Source organism: Sceloporus occidentalis, unplaced genomic scaffold (assembly GCF_023333645.1).
Source record: "Sceloporus occidentalis isolate IW3139 unplaced genomic scaffold, rSceOcc1.0.p SCAF_232, whole genome shotgun sequence".
NCBI classification, from domain to species: domain Eukaryota; kingdom Metazoa; phylum Chordata; class Lepidosauria; order Squamata; family Phrynosomatidae; genus Sceloporus; species Sceloporus occidentalis.
The window spans coordinates 1,163,149-1,185,433 of record NW_028317212.1 but is presented as its reverse complement, the minus strand read 5'-3'; the positions used below and the strand labels follow the sequence as shown (position 1 = coordinate 1,185,433).

Here is a 22,285-nt window from a genome sequence, read left to right as displayed (position 1 = left end):
GCTTATGGCCCAGTTTGTGGCTTCCTCAGGAAGCATCCCTCCTAAGTATCCCAGTTTCTGCAGGACAGTCCTGATGTTCCGGCACTTGACTAGCTGCCCCACCGTTGAGGGATCACCACGTGTCTCGTAGGAAGTGATAAGAATGGTTTTTTTGTACTTTATAAGATATTTGAATTCTAAGAAAATGCATTTTTGTAATTTTTCAGGGTGCGCGTTTGTGAAATATTCATCGCATGCAGAAGCACAAGCGGCCATCAACGCCTTGCACGGAAGTCAAACCATGCCGGTGAGTGCTCTGTTCTAAGGATCCCTTTGATGGGGGGGGGGCATTGGGGGTCTCCAACGAGTTGCGCATGAGGAACCTGCATCCTCCTTTACTACTGGGTAGTTATCCAGCAGCTGGACCACGCCATGTCTGGACGAGGAGGGGAAATATATTTCCATATTACTGCGACCAACCCGCAAAATAAACCTCAAAGCGCCCGCAGCATATGCAGAGCCAGCAGGGGCAAATGTTTATGGGAAGGGGGTTCTGGGGGGGGGGGGATTTTAAACGCCTACGATGGCCGTAGTGTCCCTTTAACTCCGCTTTCTGACCAAAGCATTTTCATAAATAAAACGTTTCGGAATCCGGGCGTTCATTAACCCCTTCGTTTACCAAACACTATGAATATAATTGTGATCTGGATAATCCGGAATCATTCTGGCGAACCCTTTTTGGGTTTTTTTTGTGTGTTTTTTATATATTTTTTTGCTCAAATTCACGGTTTTAATTTTGCAAAGAAATGCAGATTTAAGATGTATCCCAAACGTTTCCGGCACCGCGCTTATTTCTAAGCGTTAAAGAAAATGTATTTTCCAGCCATACCTGGCGTGTTTAATTCAGACGTTCTTCGCTCCGTAATTAGCCACCTTTAACTTATTACGCACTTTTTTAAATAAATTACCGGTTTTCTGTAGATTAACTTCTCTGGGGCAAAGAATATATATATATTCGAAGGCGAGGAATGCAAAATGTGAGCAAGCTTTAAAGATATGGTTGGGAGGGGGCAAAGTTTGATTAAAAATGCTATTTTCTAGAAAATCGAATTTTCATATTTTTTAGATTATACCATGCGATTTTCTATATGTTTCTTAATTTCTGCCAAAATCTATTATTAATATTTTAGATTTGACAAAAATTCTGTTGTTAATTCAGATGTTTAATTAACGTTCCTCAATTTAGGAGAGGAGAAAAGAAGGGATTCAGCAAGTAAAAAATATTTACATTTTTTTTAAAGTATATATTAATTCTATTATTTTTGAATATTATTCCACGTAGACACAACATTATTTGCACTCTACAGTATGTTAAACAATATAAACCTTAAAAAAATCACCGGTTAATTTATTTTTCTTCTGAAGGGTGTAGAACACATGATGTTTTAGTTTTTAATGTGAACTACCTGTGAGTTTATGTCACATGACAATTAATTGTTCCCAGGAGAAAATAAAAAATAAAATATACATATATATATTTATGCATATGGAAAATTGGACACATGCATGTATGCGACAGATACATGCAACTAAATGTATTTTAATAAGTCAATTTATATTTGGTTAATATTTTATAATAATATTATTAATAATAATAATAATCTAATATAATAATAATAATCATAGTAATATTTCAAGTGGTTCAGGTTATATATGATACAGGCTCATACAGTTAATATGCATTTTATTAAATAATAATAATAATAATAATAATATTTCAAGTGGTTCAGGTTATATATGATACAGGCTCATACAGTTAATATGCATTTTATTAAATAATAATAATAATATTTCAATTGGTTCAGGTTATATATGATACAGGCTCATACAGTTAATATCCATTTTATTACATTTTTACTTTTGATGATTTGACGGAAGTGATGCAATAAATCATATAAATTCTGCACGGCACAGAATCATCTGAACCGAAAATATAATGTAAATTATTCACTGCAAAGAACCAGAAGAGCCTAGAAAAAATGGACCATTAGAAATGTAAAGTTAGGTACTGGGGGGGCCAGTGTGCTGCTAAAACGTAACCAATAGTTATAAAAGGGTGTTATGACATCATCACACTGCCACCTATGCAAATTAATTATTTTGGTTGCGTGAGTTTACTTGAAATGCCGCACAATTTTGTTATGATTTCCATTGACAAGATACACAAAATAAGTGCAATTTCTATACTATGATGCAACAAGCCTGGGGTTATTGCTGACTCTGGGATCATAGGAGTTGTAGTCCAAAGCTGGTGAGAATGAAACCAAAATATATCATTGATTTCTCTGAAACGGACTAGTAGATCGTTACTCTGCAACCCTTCTGCTTTGATGTCCAAAAATAGCAATTCAATGATCTTGTTTCCTAAAACTGTGGCTATAAAGCTCTAACGGTCATTTTCAGGATAAATTTCACGGTGACTTGTGAATTTTGGAAAGTTACAGCGTTGCGCATGTTTAAACTCCCTCATTGTATTAGCATCTACCACTTCTACTGGGAGGCTGCTCCACTTATCTACTACCCTCTCAGTAAAGTAATCAGTTTTGTTTTTCCTAGTAAAGTTAACCTGATCCTTGAACATTCGATAACCTTTACTCAATAAATAACCATATTTATCAGTCGTTCTAGTAGACCTTGTGTGGTTTTAGACGTCCCAACCCCCGGACTCGTTTCGGTGAAATTCTGTCAAGTGCCTCTCTGCGGCGGACTCCTATATCTCCGCAGCTGTCAGGATTATTACCGCTCTGCGGCTTCCCGTTCACACGGCATATGTTAGCTCGTACTTTCTAAAAGGCAACTTTCTTTAATGAGAGTTATTTCCTCCGCCTCATTGGATGAGCCGCATCGCATCCACAATGACTGGGGCCCGGAAAAAGAGCTCCGGCAACTTGGCTTCGTATAATGAGGTGCGAGGCTGCGGTTATCAGCCATAAAACAAAGTCAATGAAAAAATACATCCATTGAATAGAAATAGTAACAGAGTAACAGAGTCATTCAGGATGAAAAAAGACCTGAGTCCATCAGGTGCCCCCCCCCACCTCATCTACTGATCCTTCCTGCTTTTGATCCAAAAAACCCCCCAATTTTTAAGCTATTTTTTCGGAATAAATTCCTTTTGACTCCAAAAGATGATCGGATTTCTCCTCGGATGGAGGAGAAATATTAATAATTAATAATATTAATATGAGATGTTACTGTTTATTCTGTCTTTTATACCCCTGTATGTTCTGCTTTTACCCCTTTTGGAGGCATCCGGTGTATCTGATAGAACCCCCTCTCTCGGCAGTGGATTCCGTACCTTTACTGCCCTCACTGTAAAGGATCTCTTGTTTTTTTGGGACGTTTCTGTTAATGAGCGGGTCGCTGGAGAGCTCAGCTCTTTTTTTTTTTTGTTACTTCTGTGTCTATCGATTTGCATGAATGACTCTTCTTGGATCAAGAAGCAGCCTTCGAGCAGAGGCTGAAAAATGTCTACTACTAAAGGATTAGAAGTTCATTGGTGGCCGCAGTTACATGCAGGACCCAGGTGAAGCAAAACCTGAGTAACTAAGAAGAAAAGTGGAAAAAAAATCATCGGATAATGGACCTGTACTGGAAAAATGGTTTTAAGCTTACAACTTTGATGATGAAGATGATGATGAAGATGATGATCCGGTGATGAGTTGAGCTTTGGCGCCACACCGGTAGACAAAGTCTCCATGTATTGACTTGTAAAATTCCAGTGTCGGTTCCAACGGTAGTTATTCCATATGACATGAAATATCATAGTTTAGGGTCCTTAGGCTGGTACATGGCGTTTGGAGAGGTTCTTTTCCATCTATGATGAGTTTATTTGCCATTTTATCTGGTATGGAAGACCGTATGAAGAGCCAAAGAGAACGTGTTTCTACAAAGCGAAAAATCAAAGCAGTTAAGTCGCAAACTTGACCTTCAGTTGGGTTGCTCCAGGGCCAGATTAACAGTCCATGGGCGCCTAGCCAAGGTGCCGTTTCAGGGGGGGGGCAGTTTGTCCCTGCCGCACAAGACCCCAGCCATTAAGCTTCCGCTCCCAGGTCAGGAACCCAGGTCGGGAACCCAGATTGAGTGATCCACCAGAACCCTGTACACGTATATACAATAACTGTTCCGAGAGCCCCGTGAATCCATCCGATATGCTGTGTATATAAACATATGAATGGCTGGGCTCCTCATGCACCCCGGCCCCTAGGCAGGCGCTTGGGATGCTTGGAACTGATCCATACAAATGATTACGAGTGTTTGTTCCTCGTCTGCAGAACATGATCCATATTTGTTTTTTTACCGCCATTGAGTCGATAGAAGTTCTTATGAAAGCAATATGAATGATCTGCTTGGTGACTGCGGATGATGGGAGACGTGGTCCGACACGGCCTGTGTGGAACCCTACACGTCCCCGACTTATAGCTATGGGGTTTTTTTTGTGTGTGTGGATAACAGATGTTATTACTTTGAGAAGTTGAACTCATTTAATAAAGACGGGAGCCGGAAAATAAGGTCTTTGAATATGGTGGCACCTCCGAGTCACACATGGCTGGTCACAATGAAGGAAGAACATATTTTGCGAAAGCAAGACTTTATCATCTCCTCAACGCCGATGACTGGGCCAGCTGCTCAACAGATGCCGGTAACCGCGCTCCCTCCCCTCCTTGTCGCGGCACCCGAAGACATGAGCAGCCGTTCCTTGTGCGCGATCAGCCCGGGGGCGAGAGGACCGCGGAATTTTAATGATCTTCGCCAAACCCCAGGGTTCCGTCGACGAAAGAGAAAATTCCGTCACTTCTACAGGTGCCTGTAGGATTCCTCCAAATGAAACTGTCTACAGATTGTCAGAGGCAGCAGCCCTCTCCTCCGCGTGCCGCCCGCCATACCAACAGGCGTGTGGGTCTGTTCATGCATGCGCGAAATCGCAGGGAGAACATTCCTCATCTGTCACTTTACAGGTGCTGCGATTTATCGTATGCAATAACCGAAACATTTGGAAATCCAGAAATCTACTTCTGGGTTTGGGTATTTGGCAACAAAGAATTAGGATTCTAATGCTACATCTAGTACAAAATGTGTTAATATTAGCAGAAGAGGCGGGACAGCAGCTTTAACACATTTTAATGGGTTAAAAATAATAAAAATACTTTAAAAAAATCAATTAATCCCTATCATTTTAATAATTTAGACTTTTCCCCTACATTTTTTATGTTTATCATCCCTCGGGACTCATCAACTATAAGCAAAGACCACTTTTTATCAATGTATGCTAGAAGAGGCCGGACAGCACCTTCAACACATTTTAATGGGTTAAAAATTATAGAAATACTATTAAAAAAACTACTTAACCCTATCATTTTAATAATTTAGACTTTCCCCTACATTGAGATTGTAACCACTAGAAAGAAACGCCCTCTTCCCCCCAAAAATCAGGTTTTTCATTTGATTTAATGCAATATTTTACATTTAATTTTAATTTTTTAAAGAACATTTTTACCGAACAAAACTAGAGAATTATAATGTGGGGTTTTTTTCGGTGTGTTAAGTAGGTATGGATGTAAAATAATGGCAATTTATTAGTGTAATAAAAAAAATATGAAGTTATTTAGATTTAAGCGGCTGAAATAATTATATTTAAATAGGCAGTAAAATTATAATAGCAGTATTTAAGCAGTTGATAAAATACAACTCCCATGATCCTTTTACTGGGAATAATTAGGCATGCATTGTATTTTTAAAACCAGAACAAGGGACATGCCAGAGTGTAGCGTTTTTGGAGTATCTGTGCAGGTAGGAAGCCCTGTGACATCATCATCCAGCCAACACAATGGGTGAAGGACGACAGTGTGACATCATGCCTCTGTCTATGTATTGTGGGAAGCGCCAGGTGTAATTTCATGCGTGCTCTGGTGTGGGGCCGCATTTTGGGAGCGTCCAGGAGTTTTTGTGCAGTTTGGTGGTCCTATCAAAGACTGCAGGGGCTGGTGTATGACGTCATCTCCTGGTTCCTTATAGAGGAACACGAGGAAGATGCAGTCACATAAGCTTTCACACCCAACATTCTATTCCTTTCTCTGTGATGTCCATGGAGTTTTAAGAAACACTTTAGCATACTTCCTAAGTGTCCTCTTTTTGGAGGTGGTGGAGATCATTGGCCAATTGAGAAGATGTTGGAGGTGGTGGAGATCATGGGCCAATTGAGAAGATGCAGCCTTTGACCTCCCCTGATTGGTCCAGAGATCTGTAACACCCCCCCCCCCTGTTTGCCCCCATGGAGGGATTTCGATTTTGACACCTGAAATGTTGGAAGGTATTCTTTGGGGGGAAAAAATGTCACAAAGGTGCTTAGATGACACCTCGGCCATACCAAAAAAAATCCCCACCTTTTTTTGTCCATCCTCTTTAAATGAAAACACGCCATAGTGCGTGCCGGAGTAAACTATGTTATCATTTTGACATGGAGGCACACAAGCAATGCGTTCGTTCAGAGCTTCCCGGGCTCCTTGTAAGAGCGGAAGGATCTTTTGCCACCCGAGCGAAGCTTCGCTGCTGTAGATCAGCCAAGATATTTTTTTTATCAGTTATTTTGATATAAACCGCTCCGAACTTGAGTATTTTCATGTAAATGGGAAGCAGCGGGGCTTGTAATTAGATTTGTGTACACTTTCATAAATTGCTGGGAAGCATCAGAGTCCTGGTAGAACGCCGCATAGCTCTCCTTCCTTCACTCCGTTAATTGAACGGTCGATGTGCGGAAGGCAAGTGTCGAGTAGGGGAAGAAGCGGTATTTACGGACCTCCTGACAGCCGTACTGCGGGTATTAACCAGAACGTATATTCGGGTGTCAAACTTTTTTTTTTTTTCCTAACGGGAAGATCCTTCAGGTTAGACCCTCATGGTCAATCACCAAAGACTATACGAGGGGACTGTGTAAAAGAATAATTCTCAACAGACAGCAAACGCAAAAAAAGTCCCAACTGTACGAAGACCAGACACCTCCTTTGGTGGCCAGCTTGGAGATCCTTCTACCTTCACTTTTGTATCTGTCCAAGTCCAAGCTCTTAAAACCAGCATTTGACATTAAAATATGATAGACATAACCTTATATTAGATCCTCAGAAACAGCTTTCAGTAGACACTCAAGTGTCTTCTTCAAATCTCGCACTAGTCTTTCCATTCGAGGACAGAGCTTTGTTGCTGGAGGCCATAATGGTTGTAATAAACGTCAAATTGCGGTTGAAGCGGAATTTGTCCATCACATTTCCGTATATCCTTTATCTTCTCAGTCCTTACCCCCGGACCGTGTTCTAAATGTTCTATTTTTTATTAACTTGCCTAACTATATTAAAAGACGCTCAGAAGGACCTCAGTGCATCCATCATGGCTGATCTTCGAACGTAGCCCCTGGATAACGTATGATTGTTCATATAAAGGATTTATATAGTCAGCTACAGTTTCACTTGTCTAATTTTAGAACGGATAATTGGTTGTTCGGAATCATTTTTTTTTCTTCCTCTGTGATTTAGCGGTAATCCTGGCACTCAAGATATTCTTGGCCTTTAAAGATCACCCCACGCAGAAGAAACATTGGATTCTCATGGACGCCACCGTTAAGGTAGAATTCCTTCCAAAATCCTGGCATCTTCTCTATTTTTTTGCAGAATCCCCCCCAATGCTTTTGCAAGGGGGGGAGGAACGCTACAAAAACTTAGAGGGACCTATCGGCTATCATACGCATTAAAGTCCCTATGATGCCTGGTGTCCCTTTTAAGGTTTATCGAATCCTTAAGGTGTTGCTGTGCGAATTCATTCTCCCTTAATTTCATCTGAGCTCTTTTTTTGCGAGATAAATCCTCACTATCTGTAACTTTCCATATCCATCCGAGTTAAATTTCCTGTCCAGTGGGCACCTTAATTGAAAAGAACTCACCAAGCCTCCTAAATCTAACCAAGTGTAGCCAGGTTGTCAACAAGCGGAGGGTCAGCGAGAATGTAAAGCTGACATGAAACTTCACCCCCCCCCCATGTAAACTGTGCGACGGATGCACCCGACCTCAGGAATGAATACTACGTTTTCTAGAGTGCGCTAAACCAGGGGAGTATAAACCTGCGGAACCCGGCTCATTATAAAGGAATTATAAAGCAATGAGAGGAACAATGAGATATCTGTTTATCTTCTGCAGCTCTTTCATCTGTGCTCGCCTCTATTGTAATAGCGCTATCTGCTGGAGCTCTGTTGATGAAAATGTAACAAGTGCCGGTGTATTCACTAAGCCGTTATAAGTAATGTTTGGGATGCTGACCAGAGCCAATTATAACACCCAGAAGATGGGCCAAGCCAACCTCGCCAGCCTCTTCTGAAGCTTTTTACCCCCCCCTGGGTGGGCTTGTTGTCCCTTCCTGAGAATCTGCGGGGGGGGGGGTGTAAGGTGCCATTCCCCGCTCACCCTAAAGTTATTTGATTGTACCTTTGCTCCTGACATCAACTCCCAAGTACCCAGAGTCTCTGCACCAGTCCTGTGGTGCTGCCTGATCCCGTTGGCAACAAGCCACATCTTCAGTACTTACCCCTGTACTTACTGGGTGCCGCTGGGCTCTTGTACGCATCCAGGTGCATTCATACGTGCAATTGGCTGCTGCTTCAGCAACTTCAATGGAGGTGCTACTGAGCATGTGCAGGAAGTGCACCGACGTATGCTTCCTGCTTTCAGTAGAGGCAGCCGGGGGGAGGAGTTATATGACACAGAAGTCTGATTTTCTAACTCCAATAACTAAAGAACGCCTGCTCCGATTTCCATGCAGTAACATTTATTGGAGCTCTTCCAAAACTGACTCCTACCATGCATTAAGAATACACAATATACTGGTGGTTTTAATAAATAAATCCAGTTATGCTAACAGGTACCATGGCGACATATCCTTTTAATACAGATTAAAGTTTTGCAGCGGCGTTGCATCATGGGTAATTATGTTTGCACTTATCTTGCCAGGGCTCGGAAACACGTGTGTGAATCGTGAAGGTGATGTGTATGACTTTGCCTATTGCCGGCTTTTTATTTTAATAGATCCAAATCCTCTCTGCAAATCTCTATCATTATTTAATTAAATATGTGGATTTTTGTTAGCGGTCTTAATGTGAAAAGGCATTAGAGCATCCAACAATTTGCGCACTGAAGGGTATCGGGGAGATGACGTCCTATATTTTGTTTTTGATTGATCATTATTCCAATTAAAATCTCTAATTCAATTCCGTAGGCGAATACTATTTGTTCATTATGGACAGAAAGAACCCATTATGCAGTTTTTTTATGTGTTTTATGTGTTTATTATTTAATAGATTTAAATTTAAAAAAAAAACAGTAGAGTAATTAGCATAAAATTAAAAAAATTAGATTATTTTTTTAAAAGAAAAGATAAATGATTCTATACTTTGTTTCCGGGTAAAATATAGCTTGTGTAAAGGTTCTGTAGAGTAAAATATTTTAATAAAATATTTTTTTATGCATTTTATTCAACATATTGTATTAATGTTTTTCCTTTAGAAACAGAAAGTTTAGTGAAATATATATTTTTTATAGTTGTACTGTTTCTTTTATTTTGTTTATTTTATTTATTTACTATTTTTATTGATAAATAGAAGAATTATCACTTAATATTGGAATGGGTGTGTCCTTATCTATGATCCGTAACCATGAGGTTATAGAAAATAGGACCACAGAAGGGGGCAGTGCACAGCAGCCCTGGAGCTGCAGCTTCTCCTAAGGCTAGTGCTTTCTTTCTTTTTTTCATACAAATACATTATTTGTAAGTACTTTAATATGACCAATCATTGGTGGGACAAATATATTCAGACCTGTGTCAGTTTTTAGGGGCAGTTGTAGTTAATGGTGTACATTGAGAGGAAGGTCCTGTTACTAGTCGCATACCTTAGGGATCGGCACTGAGAGTTATAGTTTTTCATATTTTATTTGCGATATTACAAAAGGTCTTAATGGCAAGGTATGTCTTTCTGCAGATGATGCAAAGTTCTGCAGCAGGGAAGGCATTCCGGGTGGAACAAGGAAATTGGCAAATTATTTAAGTAAATTAGAAGAATGGTTGAGATTGTGGCAGCTGCAGTTTAACGTTGATAAATGTAAAATAATGCACTTGGGACATAAAAATCCCGAGTCAGAATATAGCATCGGGGGCTGTTCTTTCAGTGGCAGTGATAGCAGTCATTATTTCTGATGATTTAAAGGTAAGCAGACAATGCAATAAAGCATCAGAAAAAGTAAGCGGGGTGTATAGCGAGGGGTATTAGTAGCAGGAAGGAGGAGGGGGTTCGGCCGCTTTACAGATCTCTGATCAGACCCCATCTAGAGTTTGGGGCACAGTTCTGGAGACCCCCATCTTCAGAAGGATATCGTAGAGAGGAGGAGGGCAACTAGAATGGTAAGTGGTGTGTCCGTTAAAAACTATCAGCAAAGGCTGAGAGATCATAATATGTCCGGCTTGGGGGGGAGAGAAGAGAGAGAGAAGGATGAGAGAGAGACATTTAAACAGATAAAACGATTTAACCAAGGACAGGAGAGAAATGTATTTCAAAGGAGGAGTAACGTTACAACAAGAGACCAGAATCTAAAACTAGAGGGTCAGAGGCTGAGATGGAATCTAAGCAGGTTGTAGATAAGTGGAACAGCCTCCCAGCAGAAGTGATAGAGATTAACTTGACACAAAGATCTTCTGATACATGAATATAAAAGTAAATGTTAGGACTTAAAGTGAAAGGAAAGAAGCTCTGAGCGGTGATTCTAATCCTCCGCCATCACTGATATCAGTATAGAGCATTTGGAGTTTTTTTTCTACACTGATAGGGATGGCAAGAAGTAAACAGATTTGTCAGTAAAGCAGAGACGAGCGGCTGCATTTCAGATGAGTAGGAGAAGTAATCTGAGGTCACGTCATGCTGTGGGATCCCTGAAGATATCGCCCTTGTTTTGTATGCTACAGTGATTTCAGTAAATATTGCATGTTTTTCCCCCGAAAAGCTTTAGCTTCGTGCTTCACTTAAGTGAATTTGTAATATTCTACTATATAACCGTAAAACTTGTGCGACTCCAACTTTTATTTCTAAAAACCTAAATGCTACACGAGTAATTGTTTTTAAAGGGACACTCATGTCATTATACGCACACATAGAGACACATACACCATACGGACAAAAGTATTGGGACGCCTGACCATGACACCCACAGGGGCTTTGATGACATCACATTCTAAATACAGAGACATTAATATGAAGTTGGTCCCCTCTTTGCAGCTATAACGGCCTCCATTCTTTTGGGAAGGTTTCCAGAAAGGCCCATAAAGACATAGTGGGAGGAGTTTGTTGTGGAAGAACTTGACCGGCCGCACAGAGCCCCGACCTCAACCCCATGGAACACCTTAAAGTCTCAAGGCCTTAATCAGTCGTTGGTCTCGTCTTAGATTCAGGAGCCGTATGCCCTATCCCATGCATGTTTAACTCCCCTCACTGTATTACCCTCTACCACTTCTGCTGGGAGGCTGTTCCACTTATCCACCATCCTCTCAGCAAAGTAATGAACCTTCCTCTCCTTACATCTCCTCTTCTAAGAAAAGCCCGTCTCTCTTAGACGTCGGCCATCAGAGCGGCCGGGGGGGAAAAAAAGAAAAAAAGGAGCAGTGGCCGACGCCGTTATTGAAAACGTATCCCGTGCCTGTGACTTCCCAGAAGAGAAATGGCAAACAAGCTCCATTATTCAGCTTGTAGACTGCAGCTTCACAGTTCATCTGCATCACTGCCAGCCTTCGCTTTCGGATAGACAGGAGCATTATTGCCATCTTATTTCATCGGCGTTTCCTTAATTCCAGCTGTAAAAGGCGCGGGACAACTTTCTGTCTGCGCCGTGCCCATTGTTCTATAAATGAGCTAATAAATCAATTGTTGCTAACACCGGAAATATTAGTGCCAGGCAGCCCGGAGGCTTGACAGGGGGTATGAATCACGCCGGCACAAAAGATGGCCTTTTGGGAAATGGAGTGCTTGTCTGAAATGCAATTTTTTTTTTATTTTCTCCAGTCACATCTTTGTAACGGGGTAGGCAGCTGGTAGGACAGCTAAGAGCCCCGGAGGGACACGGCGGGACTCGCTATCCGTCTCTTTCCCCTCCAACTGTTCTGTGCCACGGAATTCATTACCTCCAAATGGGATAAGAAGGGTAAACCGACAGCCAGCCTCGCATCCCGGCTTCATACAAAAGCAACTAATTGGTTGGGTAATGTCTTTTTATGGGTCTGAAGGGAAGAGGCGAAATCAACAAAATAGAAGATGAAAAGTCGGGAGAGGCCTCGGCAACATCACAGAAGGCCCTACGGGGACGGCTCGCTCTGAACAGCCGTCTCATTTGGATACAGTTCGAGTTCTGAGTTGAAATACTCCAGGAGCTTTTAACATTTTTATTATTCAAATGATGGAAAAATGTAAAAAAAAAAAAAGGGTTTGTTCTTTCTTTTCTTTTTTTTTTGTTTTGTTTTTTTAAGCGACTGAGCTCTGAAGCTGTGATTATTTATTTATCCTTTTGTTTTCGGGGGCAGCACAACTGGCGCATCAAATCCGGGCCGGCGCGTTCAGCAGGTAAAAGAGAAGCTCGTCGGGAAATCATGCAAATGAGCGGTTATGCTTGGAGATGAAAAAAAAAAATAAAAAAATCGGTTTCGGAAAAGGTTCCGTCGGGATGTACGGTGAATTTTCGCGTTCAGAAGAAGGGGTTCTAGGTTATGGTACCGGTGGTATGCTAGAGCCGTGTCTGCGGTGGCCTCAAGATTCCAGTGTCTGCGGAGACCCCAATAGTTCCACCAATCTAGATATTCACCAACATGTCTCAAGTTTACACGCTGTATAAGTTTACTCTCCATACTGACCAGAATACTAAATAAAGAAACCCTCCGTCTTCTCCACCTATGAGGTCTCCAGGCCTCTGACCTCTCTACATCGCCCTACCTACAGTCAAGTCATCCTCACCCAAGCAGCCCCTTCTCCTTCTGTCTCATTATCCCTTGATCGCCTAATAAATTGTAAGCTCATAAGATCAGGGCCCTCTTCTCCTTCTGTGCCGGAATGTCGTAACATCGTCGATTAAAGTGTTAAAGCTCCCCCCCGTATTGTAATAGCGCTATGGAATCTAGGAGAGCGCTAATGGAATGTATGTTCTATGAGACAGTCTTTTTAATCGCCCTCATTAAAAAATAAACACAATAACATCTGAAAGGAGGGCTCCAGCTTTTCTCGCTATCACGCAAAGTAAAATGAAACTAAACGCATCCCCATCGTCTGTATCTAATGAGGAACATATGTTTCCGGCGTCACGGAATTCATTTTTTCTGGTTTCTTGTTTGATGAAAATTCTGAAACAATTGAAAAGAATAAACCCATTCACCGGCCTAAATCCTCCTGGGTCAACCCTTCAAAACCCAATCCTCCCAACGCGAATCAACCCAACCTGGTCGCCCATAACCGATGCCCGTAAGTCAAAGCAGGTTCCTTTGGTGAAGCGGACTCTTTGAAGAAGGACTTATTCCCAAAGTCAGGGCATGGATGCTGATCTGAAAAAAAAGCTAATTCATCGTCGCTTATTTAGTGAAATCCTGGAAGGTTTTGGGTTATTGAACGTATCCGTGAAGCACCTCGGACTTTTTACGCAGGAAGTAATGATGACGATATTCCAAAACGCATCCTCGTTGACACCACAATGCATGTGAAGTTTAGACGATGGGTCAAACCAAGACCAGGCGGATATCGACGACAGGGAACTGGAACAGAGCCAACAAGCAAACCCAGCAACAGGTCAGAAGAGGTCTGAACAAGCCAACGGTTGGCTGTGTGGGAGCAGTCGGCAGGATCAGGAACCGGACAATGTAACCGAGATCTGGAGCAAAGGTGACGGCGCCGGCACAAACACAGCCGACAACCTGATTCCAGATACAGACATGGCTCCTTTAAGACTGATGCATTGACCTAACTGGCCATTTAAACGCTGGCCAGAAGGTCTTTTGCATTTTCCCCCATGTTTACAACACGGGGCAAATAAATTCCCCCAGCTCTACTTCTGACCCCTTCGTATAGAGCTATAATCGGGTTATTATCACTCTGAATTCTCTTTAGAACACAATGTTTTTAGGAAGCTCATCGAGATGAGGATTAACTTTTCAATGACCTGAAATGAACTCCTTCACTTTAATCCAGCGCTCAGGGAAAGAGCCGTCCTAACGGCGAAGAAGAAGACTTTCGACAGGAAATTAAGTGCCGCGATAGGACCGGCACGCGGGGGGCTCTTAAGATGTATTCCTTGTTCTACATGCCATTGTGATCTTCAGTAACTTTTCCATGTTCATCACTCTCGTTCTTTCCATTACTGCCCCGCTGAGTAGGTCGGAACTCAGAACTCGCTGGCACATCGGCCCCATCCGGCCCCCGTCTAGTTGCCCGTTTCTTCTGCTTTAAAGACTCAAACCTTTGAATGTAGTAGCGTCCAGTTTCGGTACCTCTTTACAAAATAAAACAAGAGACACTTCTTTATTTTACAAGCTTTATTAAATGTCAGATATGGAATTATTTGTCCGCGGTGCGGACTTGAAATAACTTCAGCACCGCGACACTCAACCTTTATTAATATGTTACAAAGTGTCAAATATTATTACCACAACCAATTTGACACAATATATATAAATAACATAACCAATTGTAAACATTTTAATAACCACTTAATAACCAAATCAGTAACCTGCTGGTATGGGCGTGTCCACCTGTATCCCTGCTGGTATGGGCGTGTCCACCTGTATCCCTGCTGAAACTGCCGGCGTCCCCTAGCGCGGCAGTCACATGACCTTACGATTCACAGAGGCGCATGCCCCTGGAGTGTCCTGCACTTACACCTCTGTGCACCACAAGTAACCGCACCTAGATGGTTAACTCCTGCGCCGTACCAGCTTAAAACCAGAGTACCCGGCAAAATGCCAAAATCAGGGGAGGGACGGGCGGGAAAATTTTCTTTAAAATGGTTGCCCCTATAGGCCACGACCCTTCCTTATATACCCCTAAGGGAGGGTAATTACCCCCTCCCTTCTGGCCCCTGCACGTGCCACTAACTTAACACTTTCAGTACCAAAATTTTCCTTAGTCATGCCTTAACCCCTTCAACAGGCCTGACCATGGGTACCTTGTCCGCACTAAATTCATGTGGCCCCTCCGTCCAATTTTTTTTCCCTCCGGGGCTGTTCTAATCAGTCGTTGGTCTCGTCTTAGATTCAGGAGCCGTATGTCTATCCCGCGCATGTTTAATACCCTCACTGTATTACCCTCTACCACTTCTGCTGGGAGGCTGTTCCACTTATCTACCACCCTCTCACTAAAGTAAAGCATCCTTACATAAGTGAAACAGCCTCCTAGCAGAATGTTTCCGGGTTTCTCTATCTCAGAAGTGCCCTTGGCAAGGAAACAAATTATAACGCTCTTCACCCGTACCTACTCTCTACACCCAACCAGCTACTAGCTAACTCCCAAACCCTCAGCCAGCTAGCTTCATAACTATTATAACTCAGTAAGTTAAATAAAAAAAAGTCTGTTGAATTTAATCATTCCAGAACATTGCCAATTTTGCCAATAAGAAGAAGAAGAGAAATCCTTCGTGGTTCCGCCGGCCGTCAGAATAATCCGTGGATCGATACATTTTAAATTACAATTTGAGTATTCTTAATAATTATGGAATAATCAATGTTTCCCCGCTTCCAGGTCTCACCTATAGAAATGAAACCGTGTAATTAACGAGCATTTATCGGGAAATCCCCGGTGAGTGCAGTCCCTTCTAACCACACATTGAGCTTCAACGGGTCAAGTCGGCTCGACCTCGCGTATTAATCACAACGATTTCCCCCAACCGCACGACCGGCTAATGGCCGCGCTTCACCCGTACTCTGAACGGGTCAGGAAATATTCACGGCCCTTTGGGCGTTATCTTATTAAATTATATATTTCATAGAATAAAGGAAATATCATATAATTTTACTATTTTACATTGTATCATTTTATATTTTTTTATATAATTATATATACAGTTTTTAATATGACTAATTTTTTTTTTATCATTTTTTACAACAATATACGGAAAAATTTCTTAAAATTCACCGCTTTTAAAGGATATAAGGGGAAGGGGAAAGATATTCTGACCTTTTGTATTTCTTGTGTGGGGTTATATAGGGGAGGCTATTGGCGGCGATTGCCTGAAGGGGTTAATGATCCGTGCGGGTTTTGGTCAGCCGTTCCTATAGAATATGCATTTATTCCGTGCATACATTCACACTCGCTTCTTTATTGATTTATTTGCGCTATAAAATCCATATCGGAACAGGAGAGGCCATCCCGCCTAACTGAATATCAATAGGTGAGCATGGAAACCGGCGGATGCTGGTCGGCGGAAGCGGCTTCGGTCTCCGCGTCCGATAAATTTGCTTTTCAGCTGCTTGAAGGCTTTTTCCGAGGGTGAATTAACCCTTTAAGCACGGGAAAATGCTTCACCGCCCTCCTTTGCCGATTTTGCCATCTCTCTATCCCGCGGCCCCACCGACCTCTGCCTCTGTCCCGCTTTTTGGAGGTCCCGTTTTTTTCGCGGTCTAGATTTCATTCTCTGATGTCTGAGACACCGGGGAACGCATACAGAGCAGTAGAGCTGCTAGTTTGAGTGACACACTACCTCCCTAGCTCCGTCCCCCGGCGATGGTGGTAGAAGTTGGGCGATATATGCCTGGGGGGGGGGGTGATAATGGCGTAACAAGGAATTGCACCCCTGGGCAGTGGCGGAACTACCGGGGTCGCGGCTGCGACCGGGCCCCGGCGGCAGGGGGGCCCAAGCCAAGGGGCCGCCCGAAATCTTTTTTCCGGGTTTTTTTTTGTTTTTTTTTAAATAAGGAAGGGGCGTCCAACATGCGGCCCGCGGGCTAAATGCGGCCCGCGAGACCTCGAGGTGCGGCCCGCATAAGATCGGCAGCCAGAGCAACCGATCTTACGCGAGCCGCACCTCAAGCCCTGCTACTTACTTGTGGGAGGGTCTTCTGGACAGCACAGAGGAAGCGGAGTTCACGTGACATCCTACTTCCTCTGTGCTTTAGCAGAGAAGGCAGAGGGAGGCCGCGCCCCCTGCTGAAGTGAGCGGCATCGAGGAGCTGCAGTGCAGGTAAGGGGGTGGGGAGGGTGTTTGAATGAGGGTGTAAGTGCTGGAACCTAGGCATGATGGGACTGTGACTACTGTTAGCAATCACACTCCTATCATGCCAAGTCAGCCAGTACATGCTGAAACCTAGCTAGCTGCCCCCCTTGTGTAGTGATGCTGCCAGCAGTATGGGGTCTGCACATCACTTACAGCCACCCTGTACCAGCATGTACTGGCTGACTTGGCATGATAGGAGTGTGGTTGCTAACAGCAATCACAGCGAGCACAGTCCCATCATGCCTAGGTACCAGCATTTACTGGTTGCCTGGGTATGATAGGCGTGTGATTGCTGTTAGCAATCACACTCCTATCATGCCAAGTCATATTGCTAATTTTGTCCAATTGTGTGTTACCTACTTTTATTAAACATGTGAGTTTTTATTATTATTTTTAAAGGTGGGGGTCATTTTCGGTTTTGGCTAAGTGAACCCTGAATGTTTTGGTCCAGAATTTTCATTTTAGTTCATCCCTAGAATAAATCTAGGGAATCCTGAAATCAGGCCCAGAAATCAGTGAGAGGAAGAGTAAAGGTTTTGTGTCATTTTACTTTATTTTAATCTGCATATTTTATTAAAGGCCATATTTTTTGTCACAGTGAAAAATGAGTGCGGCCCGCGCACGTATACAATTCTGATGAAGTGGCCCACTGCAGAAAAAACTTGGACACCCCTGGATTATGCCCTTTGTACATGCGCCCCTTTTTCTTTGATTTTTTACAGATATGATTCAATGTCTGTAAATTGAATTTGTTGAAAAAAACATTTTGGGTAAAAATCATGTTTTTTTGGGGGGGGTGAGGGGGTGGGGGGCCCTTAACAGATTCTCGCACCCGGGCCCTGAGGCGTCTAGTTACGCCCCTGCCCCTGGGACACCAAGTCTTCACCTCCTTATTCTAGCACAGCGCACACGGCAGTCTTAATTAATGGCATGAGAATAGCTGAGATCTAAGCCTGATTTTTGGGACTGTCCTGGAAATTCTGCATCGTTGGTAGCTATGAGTGTAGGCGCTAATTATCAATGAATTAACCGTTTATGGAGCGAGTTATTCTTATACTGATTTGCAAAAACACAGAGAAACTGGAGCATATTGCATGACATTCCCTCCTAGTCCTTCAAGGGTTAATCAACAGGCACCTGTAACTAACACCCTACATTATATATATATATATCTATATCTCTCTCTCTATGTATATATAACACCTAAGGCACTTTCGCTATCATCCAGCCAGATATTCCTGACATGCGGGTCTAACGAGGCTGCAATCATCAGACCCAGCTTAGTAAATAGCTCAGCAGATCAGGGTTAATTAACTAAACGCCGCGGTCTAATTAAGACCGGGACGGGAGGGGGTCGACTTAGCAGGAATTGTACACATTAAAAATATTCCGACGTCGATGAGCAGCAATTAGGAGCGCGATCAATATCAGCGTTGCGGCGGTTAAAAAAGAAATTACGCGGATTGAAGCAATCGTATTGGTTTTAACCCTTTAAGCAATGGTTCAGCTTCTTCGTAATTTTTTTTGTGTGGAAATAACGTGGTTTTTTTTCCCACTTTCTTTTCGCACCCTAGGGAGCCTCTTCAAGTCTGGTGGTGAAGTTTGCGGACACAGATAAGGAACGGACAATGAGACGCATGCAACAAATGGCCGGCCAGATGGGAATGTTTAACCCCATGGCCATCCAGTTCGGAGCGTACGGTGCCTATGCCCAAGCAGTAAGTTTATTATTAATAGCCCGATACATTCTTAATAAAATATCTATTTTCTATAAAAATCTGTATAAAAAAACCCACGCAAATCCCCTCAATAGATGGAACTTTAAAGCGAAATTAGTATCAGGTTGACGAAGGTCCTATGAATTGCGCATGTACAGTGATGTCACTTTCTACAGAAAGTAGCTGAGGTTCCTGGGGGGACATAAGGGGTTAATTATAAAGAGCAATGTTGGCATTGCTTATCATCCTTGCAACCAGTGGAATGATCCATCTGATTTCATTGGTTGCCATGGTGATAAGATCACTTGATATTTTGAAGCAGTCTGACATTCTTGAGATATTTGTGATAATAGCGTTATGGAGGGACCTAGGGGGCTAGAGGCTCATGGACCATCCGCTAAAACAATGCAGGGAGGGACCAGGAAGTGGCTTACAAGTTCCTGCTTGGGCTGACGCAGGGAGAGAACAGGAAGCGGCCTACAACTTCCTGCTTGGGCTGACGGGAGGATTCCGATGCAGCCTGCGCTGAGGGATTATGGGAAATGAGGCAATTTGCGTGAAAAACCCAAAAGCATACTTTGTGACTCGTCGTCATGCTGTGAAATGAGGTCTCTTCCTGTCGCTCATTTAAGAGTTATTTATTTGCAGAGAATTTTGTTTACAGATCCAAGACCAATAGAGCGTCAAATATTTCGTGACACGCTGCCGAGTGACAAGAAGTGACTTCTCAGAGAGAGCAGACAGTTTCCCTCTAGATCTTTGGACGAGAACCATTCCAGCTGCATTAGCAGACCTGGCATCTAAAGTCCCCAAAGATCAAATAACAAGCCATAACCTTACATACCGCCCCCCCCCCCCGACCCCTCTCGCTAGCTCTGAAATTCTTAACTATCCTTGTCAGAATTTCCGGAAAGCTTGTTTGGGCGATGCACTCCGTGACTGTGATCTTTCTCGATTCTCTTATCGTATGCCATGTGCGTCGGATTTGTAGCATATCGAGCAAACAACTGTGCTAAGCGCAACTGCACAATCCCTCCATTAGATGGCAGCACATCAGAGCTGTTTATGTTGCATGGGCTAAAAAACAAGGTCCGCTGCTAACCGCATCTCTAAACCATTCTAAAACTTGGTGGGACCCCTAGTTAATTATATTTGGCCTCTGGGCTTCCAAAATATTTACTTCCAATCATCTGATTGGCGCCAGATGGAGTAGAACTATGGGGGGGCTGTTCTGAGTCGGCACAGTCCTCCATGGTGTTAGTGTGTCGGTTAGTGTGATCAGTCATCTTGCTTGTAACCAGCCTATCGAACATTGGAGCTGCAAGGAGCCTGATCGTCCAAGAGGGGTGGTTGGCTACCTATCTTGCCTCCCCCTCTGGACCTACCACCCTAGGCGTTCGCCTGGTGCCCTCTTTCAAAAGTTTTGAGCCACTCTTGGTACCTTTTTTTCCCCCATACAGTTTATTTTTACAATAAATCATGAACACATTGCAGAGGATAAGCGTTGCTGGAGGCTTTACAGAAATCATAGGCGTTTCGGAGGAGCTGAGTGAGTCTTGGCGTTGAAGCAAAGCCTGGCACCGAGTGATTTTTTTTTTTTTAAATAAACATGACAATCTGGTGCAGATGCCCCGGCACGCCTGGTGCCTAAAACACACACACACAAAAAAAAAAAAGCACGTGTCCCAGAATGCAAAAGTTTTCATTAGTTCCAGGCAAGAGACGCGCTCCAGTAGACCCCGGGCCTTGCTTTTTTTTTTACCTTGGCAGGAGCCCGATGAGGTTATTGATTGCTTGCGCTTGCCCTTACCAGATGCAGAAACGGCACATCTGATTGGAACTAAAAGCAGAGCCAGCCACTCTACTCATCCGATATTCTGAAACAAAAAATAACAGGAAACGTTGAAAATTGTAAATATTTATTCTTCCAACCACCTACGTTCTTCAGAAGGTGGAACGTGGACCTTCGAATCTAAAATCCATTTGATCTATACATTTGCTTGAATGTTTTTAGACTCTCCCTACAGAATTATTGATAGAATTCTATGTATACTTTAGTAATAAGTTACTTTTCCAATTGTTTTGGTTGACGGGTAAACGGCCCCGTTGATTCTCTCGGCCAATAAGCGTTGGTACTGGTGTCTTTGTAGGGGGTGGGGACCCGGCCGGTAACGCATGATACTTTTTGTCTTTTGCCTTTGTTTCAGCTGATGCAGCAGCAGGCCGCCATCATGGCTTCCGTCGCACAAGGCGGATACCTGAATCCCATGGCTGCATTCGCAGCCGCCCAGATGCAACAGATGGCAGCGCTCAACATGAACGGCCTGGCAGCTGCACCAATGACTCCAACATCAGGTGAGTTCTCCCAAACGAGGTCAAGAAACCAGCAATAACACGTCCATTCGTGAAAAGTGGGGAATAACCCTATGTGGTCGTCTTCTGTAATAATTATAAAATGGAAGCCATGCCCATTACCATGTTCCATACCATCTTCAATAAGTCCCTCCGGAGAATTACCTTACTTCTGCAGCAGAACTATAGAGGTATAGGTTGGCCTATTTGCAGACAAGAGCTCATGTTCTTGAGTAGGTCCACCAAGGATGGCCAAGCTAGCAGAAAGCCACCAGAGGTCCTCTTGGACTCATGTTGTAGAACCGCACCATAGTAAGGTGGTTTGGTAGGAATATGAATTGAGTTTATCATCAAGATGGATGCCCCAATAATCATTAATAATCTACATCTCCTGTTTAAGCCAAGTATCGATCCGTGGAGCCACTGGCCGGGGGTGGAGGAGAGATCCAGATATGAGCAAATTTACCATAAGGATTCGATAGAGAATATTTATTGTTCCATGGTTTTTGTACAATTACATAAAGTTGCACGTTTTAAAAATGGGCCAACGTCCTTGACACATCATGCTAGCCGCGGTAAACAGTAGAATGGCTCAGTCTTCATCACCCAAGCAGATGGGATTTTAGCGGGACCTGTTGGAGACCCCTAGTCATACCTGGAGAGCAATCAAGGCTCTGGCTACTCGGAGCCCTTCCATTTCGAAATGCGGGGGGGGCGGTCTCATCGAAATCTGCCTGTTTTAAGAGGGGTAGTGGGCAGGGAGTGGGCGCGCCTCAACGCCGCTCCCTTGCCCAAAGTTTCTCCACGGTGACCCCGAGAAGCGGAGTTCCCAGTTATGCCCCTAGAGCGCACTGTTCAAATTTTCACCAAATAGTTCAATGCTTGCGCGCAGGAAATAATATTTCTCAGCATTCC

At 43.1% G+C, this 22,285-nt stretch overlaps 1 protein-coding gene across 1 annotated transcript in view; it reads left to right on the top strand.

Annotated features, from left to right (window-relative positions):
- The window catches only part of LOC149276682 (CUGBP Elav-like family member 4), a gene marked incomplete at its 5' end in the record, with an annotated part of 59,758 nt that overhangs the window by 3,922 nt on the left and 33,551 nt on the right, over positions 1-22,285 (top strand). Inside the window, 3 exons of the mRNA XM_089503433.1 lie at positions 207-286; positions 18,875-19,018; positions 21,226-21,373. Of these exons, the coding sequence (XP_089359559.1) occupies positions 207-286; positions 18,875-19,018; positions 21,226-21,373 (372 nt within the window). The remainder of the gene's footprint in view (positions 1-206; positions 287-18,874; positions 19,019-21,225; positions 21,374-22,285) is intronic.